Source organism: the organism of the source record quoted next, assembly GCF_019968955.1.
Source record: "MAG: Porospora cf. gigantea A chromosome Unknown PgA_NODE_2_length_148957_cov_356.986, whole genome shotgun sequence".
Taxonomy (NCBI): domain Eukaryota; phylum Apicomplexa; class Conoidasida; order Eugregarinorida; family Porosporidae; genus Porospora; species Porospora cf. gigantea A.
The window spans coordinates 38,164-59,096 of NW_027151586.1; the positions used below are offsets into that span (position 1 = coordinate 38,164).

The following is a 20,933-nucleotide window of genomic DNA, read 5'->3' on the forward strand; positions in this document are numbered from 1 at the left end:
AGGCGTGTGTCTGGCTTGGGCACCTCTGGTACTGGCGCCTGAGTCCAGTGGACCGCATCCTCGGAAGCCCCCGTCTTTAATCGTGTTGAGGTGGCGATGCGAGGCTTTGCAGCCTTTCTTCCCTGGACATCAGCGATGACTTCATCTGATTCTGCTGTAAATGCACGTGCAAGTCTCGTTCTGCGTCCGCCATCCACAAGACTCTCACTGCGACGGCATGTCCAAAAATCACTAAATGTGAGATGTTAATGGTTCAACATTCAATCGAGTGAGAAAGTCCACACCCTTCGAACTCTTCATTCCGCTCCTCAGATGGGAGACACCCTCCAAGGCGAACTTTACGTACTGCTCAACACGGCGTAGTGCGTTCAAACGCGCCTCAACATCGTCTTGAGACAGGTCGAATGCGAAATGTTCGACGAGAGCCTTGTCGTCGCAGGCGCGCCCTGCATCGCACAGCAGAGTGTCCTGTAGGGTTGTTTCGAGCTCGCTTTCACAGGACACCTGGAATTTGGCTTCGTTAGCCAGGTGCTCACTCTTGTCCTTGATATCCTTGACGAAGTGCATGTACAGTTTTGTGGTTAATGGGGTACCAAGGAGTGTCTTCACTACCCAAAACTGAATGCGCACCTCCTCGTAGATTGCGTCGTGGGAGATGTTGCCAGTCAGTTGTCGGGCGTAGATGTCGGCGTTGCCCAGCTTTTTCTTCCTACTGGCAAGGCCGTCTCGAACGCATTCGGTAACTTCCGCCATCATGTTCGTGGAGAGGAAGTCGCATTCAAATTGCCGGCATCCATCAAAGATGTCTTCGATCTGCTCGAAATGTACAGCATGTGTTTGTTCGAATATAAGATCTCTCATTGCATCAGCGCAGGTGAGTGCTCGCTGCCGACAATGCTCCTCTAGGGCCTCATTGATGTCCTCCATAAACCGAGGACTACCGACCAGCATGCTTAGACAGGGGGAGAGGTCGCCGTTTAGCACTCTCCGCCGAACCTCAGCCAGACCCGCCCGAAGAATGCGGCGTAGAGCTACAGACGTTGCGCACGCTGCCAGGCGTGAGAGGTGGAGGAGGCCACCACGAACGTTAGCTTGCAGCAGGTCCGCCACCAGCGGCTCCCAGTCAGCCTTGTCCACAACATGCCGGACCGAGCGCATCATCTGCAACAGAACATTGGATGATACTCGCCGGTCTGGCTCCAGGTAACGTATGTGGAACTTCAACCAGCGACCCAAATGAGTCAGACTCAGCTGGTTCAGCAGCTTGGTTTCGGAAAAATCTCCGGCGATGCGCAGGTAGGTGGATCCGCTTTGCCAAGGTGATTCCGCACAGCTTACCTCGACGAAGAGGTCCGTCAATGGAACCTGCTCCACATCGCCATTGACCCCCTGCGCCGAAGCCAGATCGTCGCCCGAGAGGACCACCACGGAGGCCACGGCAATGTGGATCGTCATGCTGTCTTGCGAGGAGTGGCCAAACACAGCCGGCGGCGGACTGTTGTTGGGAGCCGGCTGGAGGTTGGTGATGCTGTTCACTTCCACCGGCACGACGCCCACCCACCCGTCTGGCCTAAGGGTCCGCCTCCAACACCTTTGGTGTGCTGGTGGCAGCGACCCCGGACGTGCGATATGCGTCAGAGGCACAATCACCGCAAGGCGATCCTTGTCTGTCATTCGAACCTGCAACTGCGTTTTTACAGAGCCATTCTGGGTATTCTGGAAGAACATCGCGACCTCGCACTGGGAGGTGTTCTCCCCGACGCCAAGCCTCTTTATAAACCCAAGAGTGCTCGACTTCTGCGAGGATAGAGAGTAGCGTACGAGTTGTCCTGGTTGGAAGAAGCCCAGCGGCTCTGGCGCTGGTTTCTCCGCTGTGAATGCTCTCGCAGCCTCGCTGTGCATCCGATCTTCCTGCTGCGTCTTCAAAAGTCGCGTTCTCTCTGCCTCGGCATTCTCAAAGAGGTTCTGCGTCAATAGAACTCCTGTCACTCACCACTGTTTGCTCTTGTATCTTTGAGAGAAACTCGGGAGCGTACAGAGTCTCCTTCGGAAAGAGCTCTAGTGCAAGTTGGTGACCCTCAGTGAGGTTATCGTGCAGGTTACCCCCATACTGGGCCAAAAACTCGTCTCCGTTACCCGCCAGCCGTAGGATCATGTAGTTCCCAGTAACCAAGTCCGTGACGGTCTGAAGCAACTCCCTCACGAACAGCCTAATAGCCTCTCGGACAGATTGTGGACTCTTACTGCGGACACGTTTGGAAAGCCGCTCGATTTCCTTCTCGACTTCGTTTCTCTTCTTAATCAGCCTACGTTCCAACAAGGTGATCTGTTCACTCAACAGAGTCTGGAACTTCACGTTGAGACTTGTCTTGAAGTGGTCGATGTCAAAAAATTGCCTCAGATCCCTCCGCACCTCTTGACTGCGCGAGTACTCGAAATCCTTAGTCAGCGCTGACAAGCAGTTACGTTGTGCTTGTCGGATCTGGTTGAGCATTTCGGACTTCTTAAGCTGAAAGTTCTTGGACTCCTTGGTAGACATCGACAACGAGAACAGTTCGAGCAAGTGCAGCGGCAATCTCGTGCCGTACTGGTCTTTGACGGCGCGGTTCCTTACGCGTAGCACTAGCTCGTCTTGGGTCTTGATGTCGTTCTTCTCGGCAGTGAGGAAGTCGCGTGCACGAGTGCCAACGACCAGTGTCTGTCTGGGACTCAGCCCCAACCCAGCCGGGGCAGGGCTGATAATGAACTCCCGAAGGCTCCACGGCCAATTTGCTGGATCGTCGCTGGCCTTCTTCACGAGGATATACAGGTCATTGGGGTTGTTGTTGACATACGTCCTCACCACATTGCGAGTCACCTCGGCCCCGTCCTTCGAGTCATCCTTGATACCTGGAAGGTCCACAAACACGGCATGCACTCCATCTGGAACCACAATCTCCAAGTCGAGCTCGTCTGCTGTGATATTGTTACCCTGTTTGACCATCACGTCCGACATAAAGTGCTGCAGGCTGTCAATGCTCATGTTCTGGCCTTTGCACATGGCAGTTGGCCGAGAGCGCTCCTCATTGCCCTGAGGTGGCCTCAACATGATCACCACTGGCATCTTGGTGCCCGTAGTTGTAGACGAGTACCCTATGGGTCCTCCCATAATAAAGTCCAGAAGCGTAGTCTTCCCCATCGACTGCTGCCCAAAAACTACCAAGCGTGGGATCTCGGCTTCCAGACCTCCCAACTTCAGAAGCTGGAAGCATTTCTGGTAGACAGCGTTACAGTCCTTTACGTTCTGTAGCTCTTCCAGGTGCTGCTGAGCTCTATCAAGTTTCTGCGGGTGTACATCCTCCAACTCCTCCACACGTGATACAGGGAGTTCACGCATAGCACCTATTCCTCAATTTCTCGAAGATGGATCACACCTATTCCTCAATTTCTCGAAGATGGATCGCCACACCTCGCCAGGCTATTCGATAGTGAGGTGGGGCCGTTTCCACCGGCGCTACACGGTTTCCGTTAACTGCTTCACATGGTTCATTCTAGGCGTCCATACGTTCATTCCGGTGTTTCTGACGATAGAGCCACCTCGCTTTCCGATCTGTGTTCCTACGAGAGAGCTGAGCAATGACTTGCCTGGTCTGAATGGAAAGGCCCGCCCTAATCCGCTCATCCCAGCGGCTGACACGTAAGATCTCGCTTCCAGACCTCTAACCGCGCCACAGCTTCGACCGGTCTCACTGCGACCCCTGGACACCACTCGACGTTCACCAGTGCTCGGTGCCGTATCACTATTACAGTCCGAACCTCTCAGTGGTGTCCCAATTCAACGTCCCTCATAGTCACTGCGAGTTTTCCCCCTTCAAGAACGTCTCTTGGACGGAGTCTGCATTTTTCTTCGGATTCCTTCTCGGAGTCGTGATCATAGGCCAGCTATGTGACCGACTCGGCCGACAGAAGGCTATCCTCCTTTCAGTCACCCTCATCACTGTGGCAGGATTGTGGTCCGCGCTGGCCCTTGGCATTCTGTCTTTTGGTCTGTCTCGCCTGGTCGACGGGTTCGGCGTTGGAGGCGCAGGAATAGCGGTGTTCATTCTGATGAGTGAAACCACAGACACCCACCACCGTCAAGTGGTGAGTGCTGCGCAGTCGGTAGCCTTCGCGGTAGGCGCGGTGTACACGGCTGTCCTAGCCTCATTCATCCCGGCTTGGAGGTACCTGATTCTCGCTTCAAATGCTCCGTGCTGGATGGTGTTTCTGTCCTTTTGGGCGTCGGGAGTATTCGTCGAGTCCCCGCGCTGGCTGATAGCCACCGGTAGTCATTCCAAGGCGTTGGCAGTCTTCCAGCTCATAGCAGACATGGAAGGAGAGCCTCTGCCTGAGTGGGTCACACCCGTGACAGTTGATGCATTCGCTAGTCAGCTTGACGCTTCCAAGAAGGAGGGCTGTGTCGAAGCCATTCCCATTTTAGAAGACGAGCTGGACGAAATTCAGGAGCTCATCGTGTCCGACGACGTCTCCAGCGTGCCGATACGGGTGCGAAAGGACCGTGCCGTCCATATTCTGTATAAGAAGCCATTTAGGAGGTGGTCCTACGTTTTGTTCGCGATGTGGTTCAGTGCGAGTCTGACGTACTACGGCGTGATGTTGGATACGCGTCATCTGGCCGAGGCGTCCTCTTGGGAAGCGCGCTATGTACTTAAGGACGACCAGTCCCCTGTGGACTCTCGCTTACTCTCCCAGTACCCAGTTCACCGGGGCTTAGGAGAGGAGGTGCCGGTTCCAGAGCCTATGAATATGAAGGATGCAGCTCCTGAGCCCATGGATATGGAGGACGCAGCTCCTGAGAAGCCTTTGCCAGCTGATGCAGCAGCGGATGCAGCCCCTAAGATGCCTTTGCCAGCTGACGCAGCAGCGGATGCAGCTCCTAAGAGGCCTTTGCCAGCAGATGCTGAGAAGCCTTTGCCAGCAGATGCAGCTCCTGAGAAGCCTCGTCCCGGAGGCACCGAGCTGTTCGGGCGTGCTTCAGCCATGCATCTACTCTCCGCCCAGTTTCAGAAGAATCACGTTCTGAGCAGCTACTTCGAGTCTGTGCGGGCTCTGGCCTTTACGCTGTCGCTCTCCTTTCTGCTAGAGATCCCTTGCAACATCCTGGTGGTGTGGCTGACTGGACAGTCATGGGCTAAACGGAAGGGCACCGCGGTCGGTTGTCTGTTCGTGGCGGCTTTCTTCTGCTTCTTTGCCTTCTGTCTGCGCAGTCGCACCTTCATCCCTTCTAGGTTCGTGATCGCCTTGACCAACTCATTGGCGAACTTCGCTCGACTGGCTGCAGGCGGTGCCTATACTTCTTTGTATTTGATTTCGGCGGAACTATTTCCGACGACTATCAGGTCAGCGGCTGTGGGACTGTGTTCGATGTGGGCTCGAATCTCAGCCATGCTCTCGCCTCAGATTGTGGAGATTCTGGAAGGTGCTAGGCCCGGAGGACCACTTCTAGTATTCGCTGTGGTTTCTTTCCTAGCTGCGCTGGCGGCTGTGTGTGTAGGTCGCTGGCGCCATTACCACTCAGACGCTGCCCGAAACTTTCGAGGGGCCCATTTTCGACAACGTTCAGCAATTGCAGGCTCACGACGCTGCTTTCCAGCAAAAGCCAAAGGAATCTTTTTGGGACAGCTGGTTTCACGGAGGCCATGTCGCTAGGTTTTTCATTCGTCCGCACGCTGAACCACTTGACACCCGAAGTCCCTTCGCAGACCTTCCAGCAGAGGAAGCTCCGCTTGAGTGGCAGTTACGTGAAGACTCTGAGGAAATAGCGTCACTTGATTTCCACGTCCCTCTTTCGAGGGTTACGGAGGTTGAGTTGACCTAGAAGCTATGGCCTCAGCATTCGTCGTAGCGAAAACATATAAACACCGTAGTCCGCGGCAACCGCGAAGATCTTGTCCTCGTAGGCCTGCCGTAGGCTGGGGCCTGGCGGACCGAACTCTCCTCGTGGTCCCTCTGTAAATACCCACTCACGCAGCGAGGCGGACATCGCCATCTGCGCTTCCATAGCGTCGAAGTACAGCCTGTCGTGATGAACGTCTATGTGCGTCACCATAACGTTGAGTGTGCAACGAAAGGTGAGTGGACTCAGCGAGAAGTGAGTCAGTAGGCCATCGCGACTCCACAGGGCCATAGTGGCGTCGGCGCTTAGTGTGAATAACACCTCGCTGTCGCCCGAGTCAATGGCCAAGACATCACTGCCAAAGGGAACCTTGCGAGACCAGAGTTCCACTCCCGTGTGGTAGTTATGGACAGAGAGCTTGCATGAATTCTCTATGAAAACCACACAGTCATCGCCCCAAAACTTAAAAAGATGGCACTGATTCTGATGCTTGCCAATTTTTAGTTGGAAGAGCAGCTGAGGTACATCCGACCATCTCGGTTCTTCCTTGCACATGGGCACCCCTAGCACTTCGAGTTGCCGATCCTTCCCTCCGAAGTGACTAAATACGAGAACCTCTTTTCCATTGAAGTCGCAGGGCACGAAGTCCTTGGATTGGATGCGCATCGAGCACATGTACTGCTTCTGTTCCACCAAGTCTACGAAGACGCATATGCCGTCCGATCCCACCAGCACCACTCCGGAACCTGGACGCCCTAGAACGTACTCCAAATTACAGGTCACCCGCCGGTCGAAATCAAACCCCTTCTGCATTTTGGGGCCGTACCGGCCGTAGGCCCTCAAGGACTGGTTCCCCACAACTGTTATCACCTCGCTGTCGGTGGTGTGAATTTGTCTCACGCTGCTGTCAGAGTGGGCGGCATACAGCATATGCCTGAAGGCTGGTGGAGGACATAGCAGAGGGGAGCCCTTTTGGAGTGTCTGGGGATGGCCGGGCTTCTCGCCAGTTTCCTCGTTTCGATGTGCAGCGTTGTGGAGGAGGTGTCCCTCGCCGGAGGCAGACGCAAGCTGCAAGTCCAATCTATCGGCCGCCCAACACTTTGGGGTTCGTGCTAGGGGAGGGCATGTCTGGAAGAGTGCTCCGATGACACGTCCAAACGTGGTCCCAACAAAGACGCCACCAGCGTCCATGGCGAGCGCCTGTATGTAGTCACCAGGCGCAACGTCGATCAGCTTGCACACGCCCCCGCAGTACGCCTGCTGATGAAACGTGCTCGCCCAAGTCATTGGGAATAGAAATTTGGCCTTTGGAGGCACGTCACAGCGAACTTAGCACTCTCGTCGTTGCGAGTCGCAAGTAGCGCACACTGACCACATAAGACCTCCATAGCTTCCATCAGCTTCGCCTTTTCTTTTGGCTTGGGTAGTGACCAGGCGCCCTCGCGGTAACGCCAACACAGTTCACAGCGCTCGGTGGTCGCTCGCGCCTCGCATCTCGACAGAGCGTTGATGACAGCGTGGACAGCGCCACTACTTAGGGTCTCAGACACATATCGTTCGACAAACCCACCCAGAGATGCTGTTTCGGTCTCTGTCTTTTCTTTTCGCGGCCATGATGGGAGCTTGCGGTTAACGAACTCCTGCACCTCATCCCGAGAAACTCCCCGAAGAGGGACGGTAAACGTCTTGGGTCCCCACCGAAGCCCGTGAGCCAGCGCGACATGTGCGCCTCCTCCTTGCACCAGATCACTTAGGGCTCTATTTGTCAGGCTGTCATTATTGAACCCCAGCAAAATGTGCCCAGGAATCTGGGACAGATGTCTGGACACTAGAATGCTCCGCAGCACCCGTTTGGATTCTGGATCCAACGCCTTCCACAGGTCCACGTCCACATCCACATGCTCTACACGCAGCTCAATGTTGTCAGGCGGGGTCGGGGTCTCAGTGGCTCCGACGAGCACTGTCACGACGCTGAGCTTCGACGAGAGCTGGAAGGCTCGGACGTAGTCTCCTCGGTCGGGGCGGGGCTGGGGTTCGTGACTCCATTGACGCACTCCGGCTTTGCAGCGAGCTGCTTCTCGTTCCTGCAGCGCTAGAAACAATAACAGACAGCACGACTGGCTTCCATCATATGCTATAACTACGTCGTCTTGCGCCCAGTCCAAAGAAGTGGTCTGCGACTTGAATTGGCCCCAAATGAGCCTCTCGAAGCATTCTAGACAGGAGTTCACTCTGACCCTTACGACTGCCAATTGGTTGCAGCGGTAGCACTTGTCCATAAAAAATTCGGAAATGCAATGTCGTACATGCTTCCTCACCTCCACAGCGGCTGGGCTGTCGACCAGGCCATACTAGCCGAAGAGGAACGAGTCGTCGCAGTCCGGTTCGGACAAGACCATGACCCGAGTTGCATGCGCATGGATGAGACTCTCTTCAAAGTCGCGGATGTGGTGAAGAACTTCGCAGTCATCTACCTCGTAGACGTTCGGGAAGTGCCAGATTTCAACGCAATGTACGAGCTGTTTGATCCCTGCACCTTGATGTTCTTCTACCGAAACAAGCACATGATGATCGACTTGGGAACAGGCAACAACAACAAGGTAAACTGGCCCATAACCAATGCACAGGAGATGGTGGACATAATTGAGACGATCTACCGGGGGGGGCGTAAAGGTCGAGGGTTGGTTGTCAGTCCTAAGGATTACTCAACCAAATATAGGTACTGAAACTAAAACACTAAATCATCATCCTCGAGGGATACCGCGTGCTTCGCGGGCTTGTGAGAGACTTTCGCCTTTGCCTTTGCGGCCAGGGCTTCCTCTTCTTCTGCTTTGTCCCGCTTCTTCTCTTGGATCTTTTTCAGACGGAAGAACTCTTCACGTTCCATCTCGTCCAGCTCCTTGACAATGTAGTGCACGTCCTTCTCGAGCCGGGGGACGACCACATTATCCAGCGCGTTAACGCGACGATTGGTCATGCGAATTTCCTGGTCGAGGGTCTGCGTCACTGCGCGATGTCAAACCCACGAAGAATTCAGTTTGCAGCGTCGCGAGCCTAATAAGCAATGTCAGCGCTCTCAAATACTGGTCACGTGCCTGTTGAATCACTTGACCGCCGGCTGATACTCCGACCATGCCCATGACGTCCACGGTAGGATCAATGTGAACCGTGTAAATCGGCAGTGATACACCGGCGACGTTTTCGTTCCTGACGTCCAACGTCACTGCTGGGCGACGTACATTCTCCATAATATGCGATCGGAAGTCCGTCTGTGTCGACCAGTCGGCTTTCGCGAGTGAATACGTAGCCTCTTTCATGATGTCACCCATCTCGCGCTTGACACGCACTATCTCGATCAACATACCCCGAAACCGAGCGTTGAGCGCATCAGCCTTCTTTTTGAGCAGCGAATGTCCTTGGACAGCAGCCTTTTTCTTCTGCTGCAGAGTTTGAAGCATCATCCGCGAGGGCGTTGGAGCAGCGTTGGTAGCTGACATCTGTGAAGATGATAATATCGCCTAAATTCGACCCCGAACAGGAAATGGGAGCATCTGTGCTCACTACAATACCACTTCACGGGCCACCAAAATTTATTCAGATTTACGATGGACGCGCCACTAAGCGCGCGGCATTCTGTCAGCCCAAAGCTGCGGGGTTTGGTGGATTTTTTCGAGCGCTCCCCTCGGAGCGCGGCTCAGCCTCACACCTCTCGTGCGCTTTTGAAGTCGCGACTGAATCCAATGGATCACAGCATTGAGCTGATTGGTATGGACTCAGCTCGATCGCTGGACTGTGGTCCTGAAACGCTCGGGAGCACCAGGCTGCCTACGAGTGAGGGGAGTGTGGACAGCTCTGACGACTGTAACTTTGTAAGGTTGATTTCTGGCCGCCGGCCTGTTCCCCGCCTGAAACTGCCACAGGGAGCCAATACGGCCGACGGTATAATGTTTTGGTTGAACCACGGGGCCACGAAGGTGTTCACCTACTCAACATGGTTTTATTCTCCACTGACTCAAGACGAGGTGGAAAGGATTCAGGGTTCCAAGTGTGTGAAGTGCGCTAGGGAGATTCCTCCTGAAGGACTGATCACAGGCCTAGCAAACCAGGTTTCCGAGTTACTGGGTTTTCGGCGTAAAGAAGACGCTCACCGCCGTCTGTGTCACTTCACCGGATTCTATTTTTGTTCCCGGTGCCACACGATGGCTACTAGGATCGTCCCTTCGTACGTGATGCATTACGGAAGGGCTGAGCCGCTTCCGGTATGTGACGTTGCGGCCCGGTTCTTGTCAGAGAACACCCATATCGGAGTAATGGACGCAGATGCCATGCATGGAGTGGCCCGCAGCGCTCGCCCCGACATCTGCTTGCTACATAGGCTCTCCGCCTTTCTGAGAAGGCTGAAAATGCACTTCGTCACCCTTGTGGAGAGGCATCGACCTGAAGTTCCAGCGTGCGCTCCGCAGTTCGGCCAGTCGCTGGAGCGGTTTCTCGTACCGTACTACCACATGCTACCTTATGATTGGCCTTCGCCACTGATCTCTGTACAGGAACTAGAACTGCTGGGCTCGCCATTCCTCAAGGCCTTGGAGGCCTTGGTAGCTAAGTGGTTTGATCATTGTTACAAAGTGAGATGAAGGGAGTCAGCTCAGCAGCAATGTACGCAGTGTCGCGTGCACCTGGCTCAGGATCGCAGGCTGAAGCACTCACGTCTCTCGAATTCTTAGCAACTCGTCTCGAGTCTGGTCCACTAGTTGTTGCTGTTCTGCTGTAACCTCCTTCAGAAGTCTGAGACTCTCCAGAAGCACTTCTTTGTTCTTGCGTTTGCGCTCTCTGCGAGATTCTCTTGTGGAGCGCTTTTCTGTAGTGACCTCTGGTGTCGTCTCCGGCTCCTTGGAGTCCTCGACTGGGACCTCGGGCTCTGCCGGACCAAGTACAACCTCCGCCCTACATATGGGACACAGCGCCTGCTGGGAGAACCAGGATCGGAGGCACTCCCGATGGAAAATATGCCCGCATGAGAGAAGCTTGGATCCCACTGTCAGCAAGTCGCGGCAGATAATGCACTTGTCAGCCTCCTCTAGCTGTTCCAAGGAGGGGTCCTCTAAGCGGTGCAAGCTGTTTTTGAGATCATTGTACTTCTTAAAGCTGATCGAGCGCGTGACTAGGGCGTGTAGCGACTGAATAACGTCACCGACCAGGTAGAGAGGGAGGTTGCGCAGTGACCCAGTGGAACTCACAAGCGTCACCGTGAAAAACACGAATGTGATCAGTGAGGATATTATTTTCTGAACCAGCTCTATCAGAAGTAGGTGAGGATTTCGCTCAGGCCATTCTGTACTGGAGTCGGGTACGATGGCTAACTCCACAGCGTGAAGTGCGATCTGCGTTGGTCCACTTGGACTCGCTCACAGTTGCCAGATTCGCCATAAGATCCACGGCGCAGTTTGTCAGCTCAAACGCTACCCAAAGAACAAGACTTGATTTCAGGGACACCCGCCCATGCAGTATCCAAAGGACCAAAAACACGGTCCCAGTCGCCGACGCCGTCAGTAGGAAGAGCCGGTCCAGGTCCTCCGCGGTCTTTCCTTGGTCCGCCAACGCATCGGTCTTGAGCGACAGCACCAGCACCATCACCCTGAAAGAAGCCACTAGCGCTACGCTACGTACGAGCCACCGAGTCGTTGCGGCCTCGCCCTGAAGGGTGGGCGAAGAGAATATCAAGAACAGGCTGGTGTCGAAAACGAAGTTCCGTGCGAAATCAATGATCTGCTCGCTCTCTAGCAGGCGCAGAGGACCCACCAGAGAGACGAAAAATGTCTGAACCCCGTACAACGCGGCACTGATAAAGGCCACATACGCTGTCTGCATGGTGCCCGCGCCTAAAACTCACCGCGACACATACCTTGCTTGAGGCGCAGGCATCAAATGCCACGAAAAGGTCAGGAGACACGCAGCAGTGACGAGCACTTAACCCTAAAAGCTGTATCCACTAGAAAGGCGGCTCACTAGGGCATTGGAGAGAAAGAATAGCGTTCGCAGGGACACTAGATCCATTATTGCGTTAATACACTAGCAAAGCCCGTAACGCTTTTTTTGCGTGATCTTCGGCTCTTGGCGATTTCGGAACGGGACACGCGATACGAGGCGACTAGCGTTCACTGGCCGATAGTGGGTCATCTGCGCCCAGGCAGGGAACTCCCCAGGGAAGCGTTCGGGGACCTGGTATCTGGAGTGAACCACGTCACCGGACCTCCAGAAATCAGGCTTCAGCTGCACTTCTGACGTCGTTACTTGAGCGGAATGGTGCGAGGCCTCCGAAGTCGGCCCTCGGGATTCTTCGCGGCTTTCCTCAGGTTGCGGACTACCAAGTGCAGAGTGGGTTCCAATGCTAGACTTGTCAGCGCTCAGCGACGACTCCTCATTGAAGTTGAGGCGCACCCCATCAGTGGTTTCAACTTCGTTCGACCAGGCTCGTACGGCAGGTAGACCGGATATTCCAACCCAAATAGCGTTTAGGCACGGAAAGGCCTCGAAGGGGTAGGAATTGACAAGGTCACTATGCCTCTGCAGATCCTGTTTTCGAGCTTTCAGTGTTTCCCGTTGGTCTCTCCAGAAGTCGCCCACTGCCTTCTGCCCTTCACTTAGTGGCGCCGAGGGCGACCAGTGCTCCTCTATGGGCAGCGGTTGACTTTTTACTTCGACCTCGCTCTCTGTCTCGCCGTTTGGGGGGTCAGGAACCTTCGACAGCTGCGCATCCACAACGCGGAGTTCGCAGTCCACCCATGCTTTAAATTCCTTGTGGATTCGGAAGTCGTCCCATAAGTTACCCCACAGAAAGAAGTCAACCCAACTAGGGATTCGAGCCAGCGTGTACGGCCCCCCTCCTCGGGCAAGCTGGATCTTCAACATACGCTCCAGGCATTGGAGGTAGACCAGCCTGGAGCTCCAGTAGTTGTTGGTCTCGAAATCGCGGTGCTCGCTCTTCATACACTTCCCAATGTAAGTGCTCAGCTCCGCTCGCCAACAATCCAGGCTCTCAACGATCATGTCCGCGTATGCGTCACGGAGGTGGTCCGACCCGTATTCGCCGAGCTTCTTGGCTAGGTAGCGGAGTATCGTTGTGGCCTCTCCCAGCGGGCGGTCGTTGTGCCATAAGACCGGCAGTGTCGCTGGCAGACCCGCATTAACGAGTTCCAACTCTCGGCGATTCCATTCGTCGCGCTGTTCACCCAAATACGGATACGGTACGTGATGCAGCTGCTTGCCCTTCAGGAACATGAGGACGATGCCGCCTTTACCGAGGAAGCCGTCCATATCGAAATACTCCAACTGGATCTTTCCTGTGTGACAACGAGTCTGTCATTTACCCGCATGAACCATTCGGACGTGAACCACAGGATTTTCGCTGGTTGTAGTGACATCGTCAACCGTAGTGGTGATCTCGGCCATCACTTCGGCTTCCTTACCCTCATTCATCCGTTGAATCACGTTAAAAAAACTCATTTGCAATTATCAGTCAGATCCGAATTTTGCATGCAGATGAAATTTACGCCTCTGCTTACGGTGACCAGCTCCAGGCTGGCAATCGGACTTTTCAAATGTCGACACTAGTAACGGCGACGTGGCCGTCCCGTTCCTTCGCAGCTTCGCGTCCACAGCCTCCCAATAATCCTGCTGTCGGTTCTATGACGTTTACTATGATCCCTCCAAAACTCAAACAGGCGAAAGTTTCACCCGACACACAAATCTGCTGATCTGCGCACCTGCAGCCTGTATGCAAGCGAGGTGCTGCTGATAGGTCGAGAGGGATCGTGATTTGAGCACATCAAGTGGGATCGAGTTTCTCGGAAATCTCGACCTCCTCATCCTCATCCTCGCTGCTCTCGTCCAACATAAACCCTAGAAACCGGGAGGGGGCGACTTCATGAGGGTTGACAGGTTTCAGCGGCCTAGGCTTTCGGAATAGTGAAGTGGCGTCTAGGCGGCGCTTGAGGGACCGTCTGAAAGTGGAGGACATCAGCATCAATGGAATGGGTACTAATGAGGCGAAGCTGAAGAGCCAGCCCAGCAGATGCGCCCAAGATTTCCACCCAGATGCGTATCGTTCCCCATGGCATGAGGCTCCGTAGAACTCTGAATAGCACTGGCAAACACCGATTCCAGATACTGCGTCCGGCCGGCAGAGACCCACTCCGTTGCAGTTCTCGGGGCACCACAAATCCGAGGAGCCGTTTTCACAAAACAAGCCTCCGAATCCAGGGGCACAGACGCACCACTGCGTTTGCCGGCCAGGAGTGACTCACGTCGTTCGTCAGGTCGCAGACTCCCTGGGTTAGCGCTGAGTTGCAGTCGTCGTCTCCACAGCCCGCACCATGGGGCGACGCAGGCTGGTTTTCAACGAACTGCCCGACCTGTGCAAAAGCGAAGTTCATCAGCGCAAATATGAGGAACATCGACTGTAAGAATGGCTGCATATACTGATACACCCAGCGAAATAGATGTGCCAAGCGCTTTCCGGTCATCTGGTAGCAGTCATCAGCAAAGCGATGTACTTCGTAGACGTAGACGACCACGAGGACCTCTATGAATGTCACAGTAAACAAGGCTATCGTGCCTGTAAAGGCGTCTGTCAGATTCATCCACCAAATTCCCGCTGGGGTGACGTAGAGAAGGCCCAAGACGCACAGGACGGCGCAGGTACCGGAAGCTAGGATGCCTCTTCTACGTTGTGCCCCGAGTGGAATCTTACCTCAAACTTCTCAAGAGATCAATTTCGACGAGCGCAGTCATGACCACCTCCATGGTCTGATACTGTGACACAAGCCCCAGGAATGCCATCATGCTCCAAAAGCACAGAGCGAAGAGAGAACTCAATGGCATTTGACCCACACCAACGGAGAAGACGAGGAACGGGGAGCCGGTGCCTGCTCTGGCAACCTTATCGACCTCCAACCCGCTGGCATGCGCCATGTATCCGACGATCGCGAAGAAAATGGTCCCAGAAAGCATCGCTGCGAATGCGTTGATGGAGACTACGAATGCTGCGTCCTTGTAGAAATTATTCCTCATCGGGTTGAACGACGCGAAGTTGATCAGCGCACCCCACCCAATGCCAAGTCCAAAAAACATCTGAGAAGCCGCAGTTGTCCATGCAGACAGGGAGAACACGGATTCCCACGACGGCTTGAGGAAGAGGACTAAACCATCCCGTGCTCCAGGTAGCGTGACGGCTCTCACCAGCAGCATCGAGAGCAAAATGGCGGGCACCACCCCGGTAACTAGCAACGTACGCTTTTGACCAAGGAAGCCAGTGCAGAGGAGCACGGCGGTTAAACTCCAAGCCACTAAATGTGCACCGAACAAACTCCAATTCATGCCCCGACGGAAATCCGTCATGTCATGCCCTTTCTGCAGCACAGTTTCTGTCCAGTACTTTCGGGCGCTGTCCGCATGGTCGACACCACCTACGGTGTATGGCAATGGGTACGTGAAGCAGCTGCCCAGATAGAATAACGACCACGCAACTAGTACGTTGATGTAGGTGGAGGATATCACAGAGAGGATGCAGGACGACACGCCGAGGCCCACGAGACGCGAGCTTATCGCCCTCCATGTACGAAGGAATCCAACCTGCAGTTGTTGACCCAGGGCAGACTCCAGCACAAACATGGGGAAGCCAAAAAGAAGAGAGCAGACTGAGTAGTAAGGCCACTGACCTCCCACCGAAATACGGAATCAGCAGTGACCCCTTGTTACTGTAAGCCAGGTACGGAAACCTCCAAACAGCACCCATCCCCATGGCGAAGCCCATGCATGCTAGCAGATACTCGGCCTTAGAGTTCCAGCGGGGCCGCGGTGCGTCCGTACTCAATGCGTTGGCAGCCATGTTGATCACGGAATTCCCACAGTCGGACACGCTACATAAGTCCCAAGTCCGAGCTCACTCAAACTGCGCCATAGTCACGTACTGCTGCAGCTCGCGGGACTCGTCCTGCTTCTCCTGAACGATATTTTTCCTCTTCCCTCTCGCCGCCTTCTCAGACCGCGTCGGCGCTGGGAGAAAGTCGTCTATGGGGCCGAGGTCTTGGATGAACTCAAAGGCCTCTAGGTCGTCCTCCATGAGCAGCTTATCTCTATATTTTGCAAAACAAAAAGCTGTAGCTTTAAAATGGACGTGAATCATTCGTCTGGGGTAAGTGGACCAGAAGGCCATCACGCAGGCGTATGTGTACTGCCCTCCTATTCTGCAACGGTCGACTGATTTCGCCAAGATAGAGAATCCGGAGTACTTCATCGCCAGGAACTTGTACAAGGCACGTTATGGGCCGAAACGTGTCAAGCAGCTGCTGGTTCGGTGGTTGGATTGGCACCCTGTGTACGACACCTGGGAGAGACTGGCGAACGTGAAGGAAGTTGAAATCGTACACGATCATTACGAGATATGCTTGGGGTACCTGGAAGGCACGCCGCCACCCAACGTGTCCGTTTGGCTCGAGGAGCTGGCAGCAGCGTTTGAATGCCAGCCGCGAAGTGACTGGTCCGTTTGTCGTCGGTTTCTGTCAGAGCGCCTGGCTTACGATGTAGCAACGATGAAAGAAAGCCATCAGCGAGCGGAGTCTAGACGGTGGAACGTGGAGATGGTGCGAACTAGAAGCAGACCTCACGAAGAAAAGCTCAAAATGACGAAAGTCAAAGCCTACAACGGACGCCGGGAGAAAACGCTGGGCCAACTTGTTCGGTTTCGTCGCGATGCCTGCATCGTGGAGCTGTGGACGCTCTGTCTCGCCCGATCGTGGTTTGCGATTCGCCACGGAATTAACGGTGACCAGTATTTGCCGTGTACCGTCCGACGACACTCCTGCCCGATGCTGCTTAACGCGCTGATCGCCGAGGTCAAGGGCGGGGATTGCCGTGTTCGACGGGATCAACCAGCGGAGCTGAGAGTGCCGGATTTTCCTGCCGCCAGCGATGCCCCTGGTTGGTTCAACGATGAGGAGTTTCCTGTGCCGGACTTTGGCGTGGATACTGAGCACCTGGAAGTGTTCCGCCGGTGCTCTCGAGACGTGGGGCGCCTGTCAGCCCTCAGCTCGTGTGAGAAGCGCGTCCCTTGCACGTTCTGTAATCGCGTACATATCGTCGAAACGACAGCAGGTCCTTTTGTCAGGCGAACTATCCGAGACGAGCCGCTTTTCAACTCCGATGCCCACGAGCAGGTGAAGCACTCTCGACGAGCAGACTGCTATCAGGCGCTGCTCCTGTATACAGTGCATTCCCTATCGCGCAATGCCGTACGACTCTCCATGCTGCAGGAGGCTCTTAGACCCAAGTGTCACAATCTAGAGGACATGCTGAGCGAGCTGATACTGGATGCTCGCTACGATCGGAGAAGGGTTACTTGGGTCCCGCGCTTGCCTCAGGATCCTCGAATGACTAATTTCTGGTTTGCCAATCCGTCAACTATACCCCCAGACGTTGACGTTCCATCGAGAGTGACCGACGTCCACTTTCCAAGAGGCGGTCCTCACCTGGTGGAACTAGAATTCCATCGTAACGTTTACAAGGGCCAGCCGATCACGGGCTGGTTCCCCTATACCTACGTTCGGCAATCATGTCCGATTTTACTGCTGGACATGCTCCACCGCATGACCAGGGAGCAGGTTAAGCAGTGTTTGCCTCTCAAGGCGAATCTGGTGGTGCCTGCCTTCCTGCTGCCATCTACGAACATTCTGCAGTGGCAGGGATGCTCTACGTTGTTGGCCAAGGTAGACACTGTCACCAGGCGCCACTCCGCGCTGGAGCTGGCCATGATTACGGGAGGACTTCGCCTCGCAGATCAACCCGTCTGTGACACCGTTTCCGTTCGTTGCTGTAGTTTCCCTACGCTGGATTATGGCTTTCTAGAGATACACGGAACCTACCGTGAAGTCCAGCACTTCCTTGTGACCTTCAATAAGGCGGCAGTGGAGCGGATGGCTAGCATTGGCGGCTCAAGGTCCATTGTGGAAATGCTTCTAATCCCGAAAGAAGCTTCTCTGGTGGTACGCTACTGTGATTTATTCCCGCGAGTCTCCGCGTTTCCGCAGTTTCACCCCTATGCTAGACCGCCAGAGGGCAGTGCACACGACTTCTACAACAAGGAAGCCGTAGACGTCTTTGTCAATAAAGAAGGAAAAGTGTACGATCTCGTGGGGTCGGAGTTCCCTTTGCTGTTGCACGCTGAGCCAGGACTGTGCGCATCTCTCATAATGGCGCACTTCAGCATTATCTATGACCAGATAACGGAGCAGCTGCTGAGTTCCAACCGTACCCCTGAAGTTCGTTATCTATTGCGGCTGTCTGAGACCATCCACAAAATCACACATGCAGTGGGGTCCCAGACGCCTGTTTCGACTGTAAACACGGTGCTTGGCCACGTCGAGAATCTACTGCGCCGGAGTTCCCTTATCAAGGAGTCAGGTCCAAGCTACTTTGAGGTTGACCACCTGGCCTTGAGCGTGGAAGCGCTAAGTGACAGTAGCTCCTTGCTGGCTAACGTGTTGCTGGACGTACATGGCGACTTCGTCAAGCAAAGCCACATCATAGTTAACCGATGCATGATGGCCCACTGCTGTCCTGACATAGTCGAGGGTCTAGTGGTGTCTGTGGAGCCGAAACTCGTGTACAAGCAGATCCATGACAAGACACCCGAAGAAACATTCCTGGCCAGGCCCAACCCGTTGCATCTGCAAGCAGTAGTGGGATCGGAACCTGCTCCGAAACCACACCCTCACTGTGTGAAGCTGGTGAGGCCTGCCAAGAAACCCAAGCTTAGCCGCAATTGAATAGCCCCCACACACCGGCACGAAACATATACGCCTTAATCACCATTTTGAAGACGATGACCACTGCTGTTGATGCCTCCCGCACAGCTCACAAGCAGAGCAAAGCTGAAAAGCGCGTCAAGAAATCCCTGCAGCAGCAGGGCGGCATTCAACTCGAGAATGTGGAGAAGGTGGTGCTGCGAGTCGCCCCAGGATCAGATTTCGTGATTCACAAGCCTGATGTCTTCCGTCTCCCTGGATCTCAAGCGCTCCTCGCTTTTGGGCAGGCCCAGGTCTCCGACAATACGCAGGGCATGGCCCAGCTGTTACAGTCTCTGGAGAAGGCTCCTGGCGCTGAGGAGGCTGTCGCTCCGCCTAAAACCGTTGACGCCGAGCCAGTTTCTGCTGTGAGTCGAGAGGACATCACAGATGAGAACATCGAACTTGTGATGAGTGCTAGCAACAAGAGTCGTGAAGATGCGGTCGAGGCCCTCCTCGCTAAGAACAATGACGTCATTGAGGCCATCATGCATCTTGACACTAAGGCGTGAGTGCATTGTCTTTCGCTGTGACCATTGACTCATCGACAATTCTTCATTCGCTGTTCTCAGGTGGCTCGGTGACATTGACTCATCGACAATTCTTCGGGGAAAGAAGTGCAGCGGGTCCGGTCTCCTTGGTGGGTTGCAAAACACTCAGAGGCCACGATCTACCACCAACCCAGCCATTTGCTTCCTTCTTCAGTGTTTGCAGCGTCGACCTCAGGCCATTCTGTCGTACTGTTCGGTGTCGAGATAAAGTCCAACAACTCCCGCCAGTCGAGTGGTGGGTTGTTGGCCGCCGCCTCTTGCATCATGTAGTCAGGTAATATGCTCCGTAGGACGCTGCGAACCTGGTCTGTGCTTAGCAGCTGAGGTTCCACATCCAGTTCCATGAGATCGTCGAACGTCAATATTGATTCGACATGTGCTTGTCGGTCTGCGGGCCAGCAAAGAGGGGTGAACACCTCATTTAAGGTGTGGGGGCACATAGCGCGGGTGTCCAAAGGGCACACGAGGCTCGGCACGATAGGCACAGGAACTTCTGGTGCTGGTTGAATGGAGTTGCCAATATGAACCAAAATGAACAGCAGTGCCATACCGCCGATCAAGAATATGATCGTAGCAGGGTAGGTCAATTCGTCCACTTCGCTTTTCGGATCCAGGAGGTCACGAACCTCTAGGAACCACGATTGTACGTGCCGCCACCACGGGAGCGGAGGGCCATACTTGGACCTCATTTCACGCAGCACTCGCCGCATGTTATGCCTTGTGACTTCGCGTGGATCCTCCTTGACATTTGTCACTGGACACCAGAAGTCCAAAAACATTCTGTATTTACGCGCGATAAAAAGACAACAGCCATTTCAAATTCGGATTTAACAATGTTTGAACGTCCAGATTGGAGCTGGGATGACATCATTGGGATGTCTCCCATCAGCAAAGCACAGCAACGGCACCTAACCAATGTGTACGCCTGCCTCGCTTGGTGTGTCCTACTCGCGATGTTGGGATGCGCGTTGGATGTGTTGGCGGGGATTCCGTCTCTTCTCAACGGTCTTCTGCACATGGCGGGCGTTTTTTACCTGATGTCCACGGCTAACCAGGGGTTCAACACGATCCGGGCAGTCGTGCTCTCGTCCGTCTCTCTGCTCATGGGAGTGTCAGTGCAAGAACTTGTGTTCTACGCTGACATCATGAATCCCCAGATAGTGCCACGCGCCTTTCTGGCTTCTTTCGCCATATTCGCGGCGTTCACCCTGACTTCCTTCTTCACCCGCCGGAGACAGGCCCTTTACCTAGGTGCCCTTTTGTCCACTGTGGTCAGCTACATGACCCTAGCTGGCCTGGCCAACCTCTTCCTGCAGTGGCCTCTCATTCAGGACGGCCTCCTGTGGGTTGGGCTGTTCTCCTTCGTGGGATTCGTGGTGTACGATACCCAGCTGATCTTGATGTCAGTTGAAGCGGGCCGAGCAGACGTGCTGAGCAACGCACTCATGCTCTTTGTGGATATTTTCGCCGTCTTCGTGCGACTCGTCGTCATCCTACTCGACAAACAACGGCGGCGAGAAGACGAGGAACGTAAGAGGCGGTAGTGTATGCGTACCGTATTTGACGTCACGAAGGAGTTTAAATGTCTGGTGGATGCGTGTGATAAAAGAGGTCACTCTACGCGAATGCTGTTGAGCCGAGCAGGAGCATCGTTTCGCATTGTCGGGA

At 54.5% G+C, this 20,933-nt stretch overlaps 13 protein-coding genes across 24 annotated transcripts; 6 read left to right on the forward strand and 7 right to left on the reverse strand.

Moving 5' to 3' along the window:
* Positions 1-231: 231 nt before the first annotated feature.
* On the reverse strand, positions 232-3,376 carry KVP18_000784 (uncharacterized protein; the record flags this gene model as incomplete). The annotated part of the gene is made up of 2 exons (XM_067950201.1): positions 232-1,965; positions 1,994-3,376. The coding sequence occupies 2 exons, from the start codon at positions 3,374-3,376 to the stop codon at positions 232-234; spliced, it is 3,117 nt and encodes a 1,038-aa protein (XP_067810191.1).
* Positions 3,377-3,434: 58 nt separating this feature from the next.
* On the forward strand, positions 3,435-5,857 carry KVP18_000764 (uncharacterized protein; the record flags this gene model as incomplete). Its single annotated transcript, XM_067950161.1, has 3 exons — positions 3,435-3,676; positions 3,714-5,529; positions 5,558-5,857. The coding sequence occupies 3 exons, from the start codon at positions 3,435-3,437 to the stop codon at positions 5,855-5,857; spliced, it is 2,358 nt and encodes a 785-aa protein (XP_067810154.1).
* Positions 5,858-5,860: 3 nt separating this feature from the next.
* Positions 5,861-8,154, reverse strand: KVP18_000810 (uncharacterized protein; the record flags this gene model as incomplete). 3 transcript variants are annotated; one of them, XM_067950243.1, is made up of 2 exons in its annotated part: positions 5,861-7,135; positions 7,198-8,154. In XM_067950243.1, the coding sequence occupies 2 exons, from the start codon at positions 8,152-8,154 to the stop codon at positions 5,861-5,863; spliced, it is 2,232 nt and encodes a 743-aa protein (XP_067810229.1). The 3 variants fall into 3 exon arrangements, with proteins under 3 accessions (XP_067810229.1, XP_067810230.1, XP_067810231.1); XM_067950244.1 differs by lacking the exon at positions 7,198-8,154 and having other exon boundaries at positions 5,861-7,066; XM_067950245.1 differs by lacking the exon at positions 5,861-7,135 and having other exon boundaries at positions 7,159-8,154.
* Positions 8,155-8,181: 27 nt separating this feature from the next.
* Positions 8,182-8,601, forward strand: KVP18_000829 (uncharacterized protein; the record flags this gene model as incomplete). Of its 2 annotated transcripts, none has more annotated exons than XM_067950274.1 (1): positions 8,182-8,601. In XM_067950274.1, one exon carries the CDS (start codon positions 8,182-8,184, stop codon positions 8,599-8,601), a length of 420 nt encoding a protein of 139 aa, XP_067810256.1. The 2 variants fall into 2 exon arrangements, with proteins under 2 accessions (XP_067810256.1, XP_067810255.1); XM_067950273.1 differs by having other exon boundaries at positions 8,287-8,601.
* A 2-nt stretch (positions 8,602-8,603) lies between these two features.
* On the reverse strand, positions 8,604-9,372 carry KVP18_000827 (uncharacterized protein; the record flags this gene model as incomplete). Its single annotated transcript, XM_067950271.1, has 2 exons — positions 8,604-8,873; positions 8,902-9,372. The coding sequence occupies 2 exons, from the start codon at positions 9,370-9,372 to the stop codon at positions 8,604-8,606; spliced, it is 741 nt and encodes a 246-aa protein (XP_067810253.1).
* A 108-nt stretch (positions 9,373-9,480) lies between these two features.
* Positions 9,481-10,509, forward strand: KVP18_000775 (uncharacterized protein; the record flags this gene model as incomplete). Its single annotated transcript, XM_067950183.1, has 1 exon — positions 9,481-10,509. One exon carries the CDS (start codon positions 9,481-9,483, stop codon positions 10,507-10,509), a length of 1,029 nt encoding a protein of 342 aa, XP_067810175.1.
* Positions 10,510-10,578: 69 nt separating this feature from the next.
* Positions 10,579-11,743, reverse strand: KVP18_000756 (uncharacterized protein; the record flags this gene model as incomplete). 2 transcript variants are annotated; one of them, XM_067950133.1, is made up of 2 exons in its annotated part: positions 10,579-11,235; positions 11,285-11,743. In XM_067950133.1, the coding sequence occupies 2 exons, from the start codon at positions 11,741-11,743 to the stop codon at positions 10,579-10,581; spliced, it is 1,116 nt and encodes a 371-aa protein (XP_067810127.1). The 2 variants fall into 2 exon arrangements, with proteins under 2 accessions (XP_067810127.1, XP_067810126.1); XM_067950132.1 differs by having other exon boundaries at positions 10,579-11,256.
* A 201-nt stretch (positions 11,744-11,944) lies between these two features.
* KVP18_000820 (uncharacterized protein) lies at positions 11,945-13,378 on the reverse strand (the record flags this gene model as incomplete). 2 transcript variants are annotated; one of them, XM_067950259.1, is made up of 2 exons in its annotated part: positions 11,945-13,215; positions 13,243-13,378. In XM_067950259.1, the coding sequence occupies 2 exons, from the start codon at positions 13,376-13,378 to the stop codon at positions 11,945-11,947; spliced, it is 1,407 nt and encodes a 468-aa protein (XP_067810243.1). The 2 variants fall into 2 exon arrangements, with proteins under 2 accessions (XP_067810243.1, XP_067810242.1); XM_067950258.1 differs by lacking the exon at positions 13,243-13,378 and having other exon boundaries at positions 11,945-13,189.
* Positions 13,379-13,700: 322 nt separating this feature from the next.
* KVP18_000759 (uncharacterized protein) lies at positions 13,701-15,995 on the reverse strand (the record flags this gene model as incomplete). 5 transcript variants are annotated; one of them, XM_067950139.1, is made up of 5 exons in its annotated part: positions 13,701-14,150; positions 14,179-14,596; positions 14,625-15,570; positions 15,599-15,792; positions 15,820-15,995. In XM_067950139.1, 5 exons carry the CDS (start codon positions 15,993-15,995, stop codon positions 13,701-13,703), a joined length of 2,184 nt encoding a protein of 727 aa, XP_067810133.1. The 5 variants fall into 5 exon arrangements, with proteins under 5 accessions (XP_067810133.1, XP_067810135.1, XP_067810136.1 ...); XM_067950141.1 differs by lacking the exons at positions 14,179-14,596; positions 14,625-15,570; positions 15,599-15,792; positions 15,820-15,995 and having other exon boundaries at positions 13,701-13,898; XM_067950142.1 differs by lacking the exons at positions 14,625-15,570; positions 15,599-15,792; positions 15,820-15,995 and having other exon boundaries at positions 14,110-14,514.
* A 48-nt stretch (positions 15,996-16,043) lies between these two features.
* KVP18_000774 (uncharacterized protein) lies at positions 16,044-18,696 on the forward strand (the record flags this gene model as incomplete). Of its 2 annotated transcripts, none has more annotated exon segments than XM_067950182.1 (2): positions 16,044-16,067; positions 16,081-18,696. In XM_067950182.1, 2 exon segments carry the CDS (start codon positions 16,044-16,046, stop codon positions 18,694-18,696), a joined length of 2,640 nt encoding a protein of 879 aa, XP_067810174.1.
* A 56-nt stretch (positions 18,697-18,752) lies between these two features.
* On the forward strand, positions 18,753-19,226 carry KVP18_000789 (uncharacterized protein; the record flags this gene model as incomplete). The annotated part of the gene is made up of 1 exon (XM_067950209.1): positions 18,753-19,226. The coding sequence occupies one exon, from the start codon at positions 18,753-18,755 to the stop codon at positions 19,224-19,226; it is 474 nt and encodes a 157-aa protein (XP_067810199.1).
* A 158-nt stretch (positions 19,227-19,384) lies between these two features.
* On the reverse strand, positions 19,385-20,044 carry KVP18_000806 (uncharacterized protein; the record flags this gene model as incomplete). Of its 2 annotated transcripts, none has more annotated exons than XM_067950236.1 (1): positions 19,385-20,044. In XM_067950236.1, one exon carries the CDS (start codon positions 20,042-20,044, stop codon positions 19,385-19,387), a length of 660 nt encoding a protein of 219 aa, XP_067810222.1. The 2 variants fall into 2 exon arrangements, with proteins under 2 accessions (XP_067810222.1, XP_067810223.1); XM_067950237.1 differs by having other exon boundaries at positions 19,385-19,975.
* A 54-nt stretch (positions 20,045-20,098) lies between these two features.
* KVP18_000791 (uncharacterized protein) lies at positions 20,099-20,809 on the forward strand (the record flags this gene model as incomplete). Its single annotated transcript, XM_067950211.1, has 1 exon — positions 20,099-20,809. The coding sequence occupies one exon, from the start codon at positions 20,099-20,101 to the stop codon at positions 20,807-20,809; it is 711 nt and encodes a 236-aa protein (XP_067810201.1).
* Positions 20,810-20,933: the final 124 nt, after the last annotated feature.